This window comes from Scomber japonicus, chromosome 15 (assembly GCF_027409825.1).
Source record: "Scomber japonicus isolate fScoJap1 chromosome 15, fScoJap1.pri, whole genome shotgun sequence".
In the NCBI taxonomy this organism is placed as follows: domain Eukaryota; kingdom Metazoa; phylum Chordata; class Actinopteri; order Scombriformes; family Scombridae; genus Scomber; species Scomber japonicus.
The window spans coordinates 20,174,751-20,186,941 of NC_070592.1; the positions used below are offsets into that span (position 1 = coordinate 20,174,751).

Here is a 12,191-nt window from a genome sequence, read left to right on the forward strand (position 1 = left end):
CAAGGAACAAGTTTTGGTTGACTGTGTAGTGGTGCCCCACCTCCAAACCCCCAAAACCACCAATGCAAATATTCTCAGATGCTGAAGTTGGCTGGACTATTAATGAGCTACTCTATGGCTTTTAATGTCTATAGTGCATGGGTGAGGAGGAGAGGAGAAAGAAAGTAGCTTCTACAATATGTTGCATGACACATGGAGAGGCATCGCACAGCGTGTGAATGTGCAGTTGTATGTTGCCCGTGAAAGTTAGCTCCCATTCAGATACAGACACAAGTACACAGCTCCTTCATCTGATCCACTCTCACAACATGAGTCAAGTTAATAGACAGGCAATCAAACACTATTAGGACAAATGCTAAACATCCAGCCAGTCAGGCATTAACCATAAGCGTAAGAGGGTGAAACCAGTTGTGTGAAGGCAAAGGAAGATCAGAGGAACAACTTTGGTTTGGCCGGTTTGTAGCGAACACTAAATTCATTAGCACTTCTTTCATTACACACAAAAGAATCAACCAAAGCAATTCATGACAGCCTTATAACCTTTTAAACATGAGCTCTTTTTGAAGTGGTGTCTGTGCGTACAAAGTGAGTGAGAATGTCTGTGTACATGTGCATGCAGTAGCTGTGTGTGTTCCTGTGTATACATGTATGTGTGTGTGTGTGTCTGTGTGTACTAAGGACAGGTGCAGATACCAGAGTGGGGCCGCCAATAAGACGTCAGTTGGCGCTTCTGAGGCCGTGTCTCAGAGTTACGAGCCACATGTAAACCAGTAGGCACATTTTATTGGTGGTGGGTTTAAATTAAACTACATTTGTGAATATGAGGCTACACAAACAACACACGCAGTCACAGACACACATACACACTCACAAAGGGGATGTTCCCAGAGTTTGGTAATGAATGACGCATTTGACAACACGCCACTACCCTGATATCTCCCCCGCCAAGATTATACGGAAAAACACTTCAAGCTAAATAACACCTATAATACCATTAGAGCTGCTTCAAACACCTCATTTCCTCAGATGATAACATAACTGCTCCTACTACTGCAAGAATGCCAGGAGGGATATAGGGATACGTCAGATTTTGTGTCACACCTTTGAGTTCAAATGGAATTGATTTGAAAAAAAAATCTGACCCTGGCAATACACTACTTTGTTTTCTTTTAAGACTTTAACAATATTCACATGTAAGGTTCAAGTTTTGGCTCGGTGGCAGTCATCTATAATTCAGACTGAAAGAGCCTTCACACTTATTGGTGTAACAGCCTTGAGTCCATGGGAGTTGACTGCTTGCAGTGTACGCCAGTGGGGGTAGGATGTTTACAGGCCAACAACGCAGCCTCATGTGGTCCACCATTATAATTACACCCAGGGGCAGATCTTTTTCTCAAACAAATTAAAAACCCAAACAGGCCCTGTAAAAAGAATAACGGATATCGAGTAAATAAGTGAAACGGTACAAGGGTGTGCGTTAACCAAAAGTGCTCACACACATAAAAAAACGGAAAAAGAAAAAAAAATCAGCACTTTCAACAGTTTATCTGCCAACTTTGCTAATGCTGCTCTGTTATGTTAAAAACAGACTCTTTATCGGCTCCAAGTTAACGAGCACAGAGCCATGAGAACTGACTCCTGCACATAAACACTCCATGAGAACCTAGAGCGAGTAGGCGACTGGAGAAAGTTTGGGTTTTGGGAAAAAAAAAAAAAAAAAAAAAAAAAGAACAAAAACCCAAGATGATTTAAATCAGTTTAGAGCATCAGCGTAGATCCTTGTATTGTTAGGTTACTACAACCTTAAGGGTTTAGTTTGCAATGCTCGTCCATTGACCATCAGGCCAGTCTTAATCATCATCATCATCATTATCATTATCATCATCATCATCATCGGTAACTGCCCTATCCCGTAGGGGAGATGCTGGTCAATGTTAGGTGACAGAGAATGAAGGGGGCAGGAGAGATCCACAATCAATCCTCTCTCTGGCCCAATGAGACTCATCTAGAAAAGAGCAAGTTAATAATGATCCCCAATTAGGCTGTTAGCAGGCAGGAACACAGACATACACAAACACACTCACACAACGGAGAAGAAGAAACTGTCTATCATACAGACAGAATGGTAATTTCCTTTTAGGTGAGTGACATGCTGTGTGACGTTTGGGTTGAGTTTGAAGGACAGAGAGGTTTTGTGTGACTCATACACCAGCTGACTGTTTGTTTTCATGCGCGCACACACACACACACACACACACACACACACACACACACACACACACACACACACACACACACACACACACAGAGCAGATGACATAGGGGCTGAGATGTGAGAGCCAGTCCCCAGCTGCTGTGGGTCTACCTCCATCTGGAGCATAGGCTAGAGTACCCCCATCAGTCCCCCCCTCCATCAACACCATCCCTGGTCACTTTACCGCCCCCATTCTCTCGTCAGTGAAAGGCTTGTTATGCTAATCTGGTCTCTAGGCCAGTGTCTCTCTAGTGCTGGTTAGCCATCAAAATGACAGAGTGCGACAGCAACACCCTCTGCCCATCCAACCTAACTCCTTAACTCTGTGTCACAGAATCATCACCAACCTTCAGTAAACTTCCTTCAGGCTCTCAGACTCTTCCTCGTTTTAATCCCTTTCTCAGACTGGATTAGGTTGGCCTGAGTGCTCTCCTGTTACTTCCTCTGATCATATGTACTAGGGGAAAGTTTCACAAAGGTTAGACTGGTCTACAGAGTTGGGCAAGTCTTCAGCAGTGTCCACAATCATCCCCTACTCTCTACTAGGTGCACTAAATTTACTGTATGCCATGTTATCATTTATGGTGGGTCCTGCTTCTTAGTGTAAAGGTACTGTCAACAATTTTGCCAAAAATGCTAAAATATAATGTTTTCCTTTGACAGGTGGACTTGTGGAAATTAAATCAGGTTGTCACTACATCACCACCATCACAACAACTTATTTTTTGAGCAAACAGTTGTAGGACTGAACTAACGAACTTTCACTGTTGATTCATTTCTAGTTTTAGTATTTGTTTCTGTATTTGTCTATACATTTTCTGTATATGTGTATATTCTTAAAAGGTACAGAAGAGGGCCACTGTGGGGAAAAAAGTGACTTCTGACTTTTTTTCTCAGAATTCTTTAAAGTCAGAATTCTGAGAAAAAAAGTCAGAATTAACTATTTTTTCCTCTTCCGTATAAAGGTGATGTCTTTAAATGTCTTATTTTGTCCACCCAACAGTCCAAGACACACAGATGATAAATCGACAAATTAACAAAAAGGCTAATAAAACCTGGAAGTTTTCATAATTGATTTCGGTTGACAAATGACTAATACAGTTTACAGATCAAAATTGTTGCAGAATGGAGCACGCTGGTTGTCGACTGGTTACGGTGCATACCTGCAATGTCCCTAGTTGGAGTTTGTCAAGTGAACTTTGTTGCATGTCATACCTATTCCTCTCTTCTTTATTTCCTGTTGGTTACTTTAAAAAAAAAGGCAAAAATGAGCAAAAACAATATTAGAAAAAGAAAAAGAAAAGTTGTAGAATGATTTTCTTTCGATTGACTGAAAAAGCACAACATGGTTTGTACTTTGTGACTTAAGTTGCTTCTAAGCAATGTGAGTTTTTAGGGACCTCAGTAACCATTTGGGTATACTTTAAAAAGTGTGATTGTTGGAGTTTCCTGGTAATATGTCTGAATGTCCCAAAGTAGTTGCAGAAATGTGTTTCGTTTGAAAGTTGGATATTTATTCAGGAAACATAACACGAACCGTTTAACACTTTGACAATACAATCCCAAATCAAGGTCCACTCATTAGCTTACAAGATTAGCTTTGTCATGAGCTTTCAACCATATCACAGGTACTTAATCGGCAAATGGCATTAGCACAGGATCTGTTAAAATGAGAGCTCAGTGGCCATTTGATCAATAGCATTATGTAACCTTCTTGTCTGTATGACCTTATAAGAAAGGCATGAAAGCTCTTTTTCATGTTGGAAATAGTAGTTCGACAAAAAACAAACTCCATCTACTGATGAAGACGTGTGTGATTCAGTTCAAAGCTCCAGAAAAACGTAGCGAGTGGACCTTGGGCTGGGACTGTTTTGTCAAACTATTATTTCCAAGATCAAGAATACATTTTCATGATTAAGAATTAAACTACTTTGAGCAACTGTTGACATAACATAAGCTAAATATAATTATCACAAATCTAACTGTTTGCTAAAACCGTAGTCAAAGTTGATCTTTGCAGAAGCAGCCCCAGGTCCTGAAGGCCTGGAGGGAGAAGTAGAGTCTAGTTCAGTCAGTAGAGTGGACTGGCAGCATGGATGAGTGAACCAACTGGTGCCAGCTTTGGCTTAAACAAATCCTATAGGCTGGAAGATGACGTTCAAACTGTCGGCAAATGACACACTGCAACACTCAAGCTTTAGTTGATGTGGTATGGATATGATTAGAGTGGTGTTGAGACTCAGCTTAAAGAGGTAGTTAGCTGAGGATTATAAGACCTCGCAAACAAGCAACATTAGCCCGATTGCCCATGGTCCCACAACAGCAAGACTGCTTCTTGCTTTCATTTGCACCGATAGCTGACTTTCCCAGCGCTGGGAAAAACACAATGAAAGGTTTTTTAGGGCCTTTTTAAAACCATCGTCCGTTAGCAATGTGGCAGCCCACCATGGGCACACAGACACAAACACAGGCATTCTGGGTAATTACTGCTAACGACCCCGCCGCTTGTTAGCCAGACCTCCTATTTTTGCCATCACTGTGCCAACACCCTGGGCCTGTGACATCAGAGCTTGTTTTGTTGTGGGTCAACTTTGCATGCGGACACATTTAATGACACCAGACAGTGGTAGAAGTGTGTGTGTGCAAGCAATGCTAGCATGCCTGAAGAACCAGTCTCTATGTGAATATAACTGTGCAAGACAGGACAACTCTGTTTGTGTGTGTGTACACAGCTGGGTCATGCAGAGCTGAAGCCAGCACACTGGTCAGTCTGCAAGACTGAAGCCAGTGGGATGTCCATGAGAAGAAAGTGAAAGATGGCGAGGGAAGTTTTTTGGATTGCGCTTTTTAAAAAGGGTTATGACTCCACAATTCAGATCCCACGGTTGCCTGCCAAACCTCTAGTGACGCACACAACATACAAACACACACTTCTGTGTAAAATACGCCACCTCGCACACCACACACACGAAAGTATTCATTTTATATCAAAAAAGAAATCTAAATACAAAAATTAAAAGTAAAAATACAGAAACCACAAAATGAAAAAGCTGTGACTGCAAAAGTTTAAGAATACCAGTGATCACAACAAGTGGGCAATGTCAGTGGAGTGTTGCTATCCCCAGTAGACAAAATTAATTTTGACTGGTTGGTGCCTACCCCAGGATTTTCCTAAAACAATGTCTCATGGAAAAAGAATCCCTCTCTCTCATCCCTTATAACCCACTAGTGTGTGGCAGTATATTTCTCTATGGAGACTCTGCCCTCTGTCTGTATTTTCTTATTATTTTGCTGTGTTTGGGACACTTCTGGGCATCAACCTTTGGGCAGTAGGTGTGTAACCCCCACTAAATAACAGCACACAGGGTGTGAGGTCAGGACTTGTAGTGCAGTAACCAGGTTACATCACTGTCTTTGTCTCTCTCTTGTGCTCTGGTCTCTGTTTCTGTGTCATGGATGTATAAAGAGCTGTAGGTCTGTGTGTCTGGGCTGAGTTATGCACATGCAGATCAGAGATGAAGCTCTGCATTCACACAAAATCTGGCAATTCTGCACCTTCCTGCAGAGTTGTGTGAATATGTGAGGAAATGCAGGTGTGTATATTTGTATTTCAGAACCTAACTACCCTGAAACAATCAGAAAATGATGTTTTATTTACTTGATTCACGGCTTTGCTCTTGCCAGCACCGCTTGCTCTCTTCATTCACTCTCTAGCTCGCTCGACCACACTGCTTTCTCTCTTATACTTGCTCTTTGAGCCGGAGAAGAGGGGCCAACACTGAATGCTGTGTTATTACAAACTCCACACAAAAAATGTGCCAAGTATAGCTTTAAGTCTGTTCCTTAAGTCAATAAATATTATAAAATACATTTTATACAAATATATAAATTAGAGCTGCAACAATTATTTGCAGTGAATCAATTAGTTAATCAATGGAAAATTAATCACAACTACCAATCGATGAAATGTCTGACTCATATTTCAAGCTAAAATACCTGAAAAAAACAACAACCAAAAAACAACTAAATGTGATTTGATATTTTCTTTGACATTTATAATAGTGAACATCTTATGATTCTTGACTGTTGCTGGACAAGACAAGCAAATTGAAGGCATAATTTTAGTCTCTGAGTCATTCTTTTTTTAACATCTTACAGACCAAATAAAACATCAAGAAAATAACTGGCAGATTAATAAATAATGAAATAATCATTTGTTGCAGTCCTAATACAAATGTTCTATGTAATGTTATGTCTGATCCAAAGCCAGTAGTTTTTTTTTTTTTAGAAATGAAGTGGACAAACAATATCAGCAGATATTTTGACTTGTCATAGAAGGAAAAGCACAGATGTTACTAGTCACATTTGTTACATTAAGAACAACTACTGGTCATCGAGCTCAGCTGATGTTTTTCTCTCTTGCACAAGCCTCATGACTATGATGGTGCCCTATTTGGGTAGGGTGCCATCTCCTGGTTGGAACAGAGCATGTAACGTCACATCCCACCCAGAGATGTGGAAGTTGGGGGGGTGGGGGTATTCAGGACTATGCTGTTTCCCATGGAGTTGCCAGATGCTGGAAACCTGTCTCTGAAAGTTAAGCCTGGCTTATCAAGGTCACCCCATCACCACCAACTTTCCTCCCTTCATGGATGCTTAGAGCTGAAAATGTTAGGGCTACACGAATACATTCTTTCATTGTTGTTAAATCTGTGCAATATTTTTTGGATTAAATAATTTTGTTTTGTAGATAATATGTCACAAAATTGTGAAAAGTATCTGTCACAAGTTTCCAAATTGCTTGTTTTGTCCTACAAATAATCAATATAAGATATTGCAATGACATAATATAAAACAGATGTAGTGAATATTTGGCACTTTTACTTGATAAATTACACTTAAGATTAATTTCCTGCTGAGAAGTTTCTGCTTTTGTGCACTTAACTAAATGTATGCACTCATGGATATGGCATAGGTATGCCTGGAGAAGACTCCCAAGTGTGTCTCAAGCCACCTGCTTTTATACACATTTTTAATGTGCCCATTAAAAAAAACAAAACCCCAGAGTGAAATCACTGGGACACAAATCATTAAAAAAAGTATTTTTTGGAGGAAAACACAAATTTATTCCCATTTTCTTTTGCCAATTTTCTGCATGTTCTGTTAAAAATTCCAGTGCGTGTGAATGGAAACTTAGCTCCTCGGATGGGTGCATCCAGCATGTGTGCACGTGTGTGAAAAAAGAGTGTCTACAGAGTAAGTCTTGGAAGCCAGAGGTAGCAGGTAAATCATTGGTCATCTCGGGCTAGTAAAAGAGGCTTAGCTGAGAGACAGGAGAGGAAGAATCTTCACAGTGGACTGCACACGCAAACTGTTCACTGTCTATCGTATGTAAACAGTGTGTGTGTTAAGGGAGAGTAACTGGCTTAAGACTCTGATCTTGTTGACTGCACTTGGTCTGTTCTGCAGACGCCAGCTGGTAAACATGCCAGTGTGGGCCAAGTCTGTGTTTGTATGGGAGAGGGTGGGAACTGCCATGTGTATTGCATGAATTAAAGTTAAAGAAAGCAAGTAGACTATGATCAGAGCTCGCATTCAGATATGAAGGAGTGTCAGGAAGTAGCATGCCTTAACTGCATACCTGAATTGAAAGAATTGTGTGTGTGACAGTGAGAGAGAGAGAAAGAGAGAAAGCCATAGAGAGACAAAGAGATGGACAGTTTTACTGCGATGTGTCTCCTTCATGTCTTATCTCCCTCCTCTCCTGCACTCCATGTGAGGGCAGTTTCTCTCCTCTTTATGAGTCTTTATCTGACATGAAAGGCACTAACATGGGATACCCGCCATTACGGCTCCATCAACATGAAAAGCTCTGACACCGGATTCTCCACCGCGGCTCAGCCCATTAAGGACGACTGGTGATCCTGTGCTCTGTCAAGAAGCCGTCACAAGCAGACAGCACCAACATAATGAGGACTTAAAACCTTAACCTAGCCTTTAAGACCCCCGGTCAAAAGAAGCAATAAAACCTCAAGAGGGCACCTACTGGCTGGCTTGCTCAGTAATTACAACTCGTGTCCTAGCACTAACCCAAAAGGTCCAATAGTTTAGATATACAAAAGAGTGTAGGACAGTTCAAAAGCAAGGCAGAGGGGTCATAGGCCTAACTCCGTGATTGGTTTTCCCAAATGGACAATCTAGCAATCAGATACTGCTTTGCTCTCATTTCCTTTGTATGAAGCTTGCCATCTGTTGAGAAAACAGATTCCGCTATGAAAAGTAACCTCTGGATGGAAGATGGAAGATTTGGCACAATACCAAGCCTGAGTATTTGGAGAGATGGAGATGAAGAAATCAAATAAAAAAAAGGTGGGTGGGCTGTTACCTCCTGACACTGGAGCATCCATGAACACAGCACCCATCTTCTCTGCAGCGACCGCCATCTCTTTTGACACAGCGGGGTCGATGGTGGAGGAGTCAATCAACAGTGTTCCCTTCTTCACCTTCCTTAAGAACGCAAAAGAAAAAAAATGAACCCTTCATGTACTGTGCATCAAATAAATTCAGACCAGCCCCAAAACAAGCCTATTTGTTTGTATACTAAAGACTTGTGTTATCTGTTGTGCTGCTTCTCACACACAGTTTTCAGCAGGCAGGGTGAGCTTACTTACATAGACTAAATTAAACACTTACTTGAGGATGCCATTCGGGCCTGTGTAGACCTCAATGACATTGGGACTGGAGGGCAGCATTGTGATGATGCGATCTGCTTTTTCAGCCACATCAGCTGGGGAGTCCACTACCTGAATATTGGGGTCATCATTACACAACAACATCAATAAGAAAGAAACACCCTTACATGAATAAAATGAATGTATTATAACCCTAATATGAAACAATATTTTGACTAAAGAGCACATAGTTTTACTTAGCAGCTGCTCTCAGAAGTTTCACTGAATGAGTTTTAAAAGCATCTATGTGTATGCATCAGCTTACATACTTAACAATATGGAGTGTATTCTTTATATGTTAATGTTGTGTCTCGATGTTACGGACTGCATGTTACCTGGGCACCAATGTCCTGCAGATCCTTGCAGGACTCAGGAAAGACATCAGTGGCAATAACGGGATAACCATTTTTTAGCAGGTTTCTGGCCATGGGAGTGCCCATGTTTCCCAGACCAATAAATCCAACAGGTGTTTTTGAGGCCATTGACCGCACTAAATCAAAAAAAAACAAAACAAAGAGGATGTTAAAGATGTGGGGGTGAGGGAGTGATATTTTGTTTAGCTCAAATCCAGCAAATCAAACATTTCTAAACTCAACACCCTGACCAACACTTTAGGATTTAGGTCCGTACATACAGTAGCTATATGTAATAATATCATGTTTAGTTGTGACAGTGAAGGTGATTAGTTTTTGATTTTGCCTCCTCAGCAAAAACTATTTGCCAGCATTAGAAGTGCTCTAAAAAACTTTGCATGGTTGATTATTATCAGATTAAATGGCAATAAAAAACACCACAGTAACAAACTGATATCCTAATATTTTCCAGCAGGATATGCTCCAATTATAAACAACAGAGCAAGTCTTCATGCTGAAACTTACACCCAGTTTCTGCTGGCTCAGCCAAGGTCCACGCAGGTTAACGATACTAAACAGAGTGGAAACACTGGCGATGAACCTGCCAGACTACAACAAGATTAAGCCTCGATAATGAAGCAGAAACGGAAAGACTACTTTAAATTCAGTCACCCTCAACATACTTACCAATCCACAAAGCTGTCAGTTCATTAATAATGTTTTAAACAGCACCTTTAACTGAGATATATTACTATCCAACACCTAAAATAAATTGTATAGAGTGGAAGTGAAAGCCTCAATCACACTCATGCTATGGTGCTTCCTCTTAACAGAATACAGTTTGTGTCAATGAAACACTTACATGTAGTAATCAACAATAATGATAAGAGCTATAAAGTTAAAAACAAAAAACAAAAACAGATGCTTCCTCAGGCCTTAATGTGTCATAATCAACACTGAAGTCCTTTGTCACTGTACCCTTTTTTTAACAAATTGGTTTTAAGCAAGTCTTCTTATAAAATACGCCTTCAACATTCTTGTCTAATACTTTTTTCCCCAAATTTAATAAAGTGAGCTTTGTTTCTCATATTTCTCATCTCATTTTCTAACCCAGTTTTGGATTATCTAAATATATCTATTTAACCGAAGCCCCCTAAGTAGGGGTGCAACAATAACTGTTTATAATTGTTTAGTGTATTATTTCAAAACAACTGTAAATTATTTTCAATTTGCAATTAATATATGAAATAGAGAAAAGCAGAAAATCCTCACATTCAAGAAGAAGGATGTAAATGATTAATTATTCTGTTATTAATTTAAGAGCAAACTAAAAACACTTGTCATTTCAAAACAAATCTTAACATGCAATATAAGCACAACTATTCACTGTCACAAATTAATTGACTTTAATCACAGTTTACTTCAATCATGAGAATTGAATTGTAAGAGTTTATCTGTTTCCTGCTGGCCATGCAACCCATTACAATATACTTATATATATTATACTGTGCAAGGCATTGCGGCTACTGGAAGTCAAGAAATATATCATTCTTTTAAAATTCAAATACAGCAGACTCTCTTCTGGTCAAAGCACTTGGTATAAACACTACTGCAAGGCAACATTTGTCGGGTGTTAATGAAATTTGTTCACACAGGCACGTCCACCCCCTTGAAGCGCTTGTTAGCAGACTTTACAATGAACTTTGAAACTTGCTCTACGTGACTGGGGCAAAAGCATGTCTGCTTAGTAAAGCTGTCACTAAGGGAAAGGGGAAGCGCTATATTGGGGCCCCAAGTTGTGGGGCCTTTACATAAATTCAATTCAATACAACTTTCAACAGATACACAAAGAGTTGATAGAAAAGAAAAAAAGATTCTGTAGCCATATAACAACGTAATATCAGGATAAATCAAAGGGAAATATAACATACAATAGTTCACAACAGTGTCATAAAAACATACAAAATGTATTTGAACACACATGAGGAAGCTGGGACCAGTGCAACAAAAGATCAGGCCAGTGGTTCCCTAAAATTTAATTTATAATCAAATCAATATGCACTGTTACTGATTGAGGAAATATAGTTAGGGGTGTCTTGCATTGTAGGATGGGCAGTAGCACTGTCACAGTGATGGAAAGCAAGGCTAATGCATGGATATATAGTAGTAGTGTAGAGCTAATTATTATATTGTGTATAACTTCATCTAGATTAAAACAGAGTAATATAATGATGACACAACACAGATCTTACACGTAGCTAATAGTGACCCAACAGGTCATTATTAGTTAAAAATAGCTGCTGTTAGCTTCACATTTCAGACTGCTCATGCCTATTAATCACATTGTCCGAAAGGTATTGCATGACTGGGTCACACACAGCAGGTGGGCCAACTCAGGGACATTGTGTCCAGATTGTATCAATTATCTAACATGGGCAGTGTGCATTCATACTTTCAGAGGGCTAACAAGCTAGCCAACATGTTGGAGCACAGAGTGTTCCGCACACACACTCGAAAACGTATTAAAAACAATGATACCGACAATATGAGCAAATACATTACCAAAGGCAAAGTCGACATGCTTGTTCCACCTTTGTAATACATGTCGAGACCCTCTAAACAATAACGCAGCCATGCTTCTCCTCTCCCCTTGACCTCGGTGTACGGTGACAGCTGTCAAGCCAGGAAAGCCGAACGGGACCTGTTATGATTGACTGTGCATTTCCACCAATCGCAGCTCTCGAATGGGTTTCCCGCAGCCAATGAGAATGTACCAAAGGCGGGATATCCTGTGCTTTCCTTTTTACTTGTTAATGCCCTTTAGTTGTTACTGTCAGTACAGTATTCACTCGA

The 12,191-nt window shown here is 40.2% G+C and overlaps 1 protein-coding gene across 1 annotated transcript in view; it reads right to left on the reverse strand.

Moving 5' to 3' along the window:
• hibadha (3-hydroxyisobutyrate dehydrogenase a) overlaps positions 1 to 12,023 on the reverse strand; it is a 23,143-nt gene extending 11,120 nt beyond the window's left edge. The window contains exons 1-4 of the mRNA XM_053334507.1: positions 11,901 to 12,023; positions 9,321 to 9,475; positions 8,948 to 9,057; positions 8,640 to 8,761 (exon numbers count right to left, since the gene is read on the reverse strand). Coding sequence (XP_053190482.1) covers positions 8,640 to 8,761; positions 8,948 to 9,057; positions 9,321 to 9,475; positions 11,901 to 11,973 — 460 coding nt within the window. The 5' untranslated portion in view covers positions 11,974 to 12,023. The remainder of the gene's footprint in view (positions 1 to 8,639; positions 8,762 to 8,947; positions 9,058 to 9,320; positions 9,476 to 11,900) is intronic.
• Positions 12,024 to 12,191: the final 168 nt, after the last annotated feature.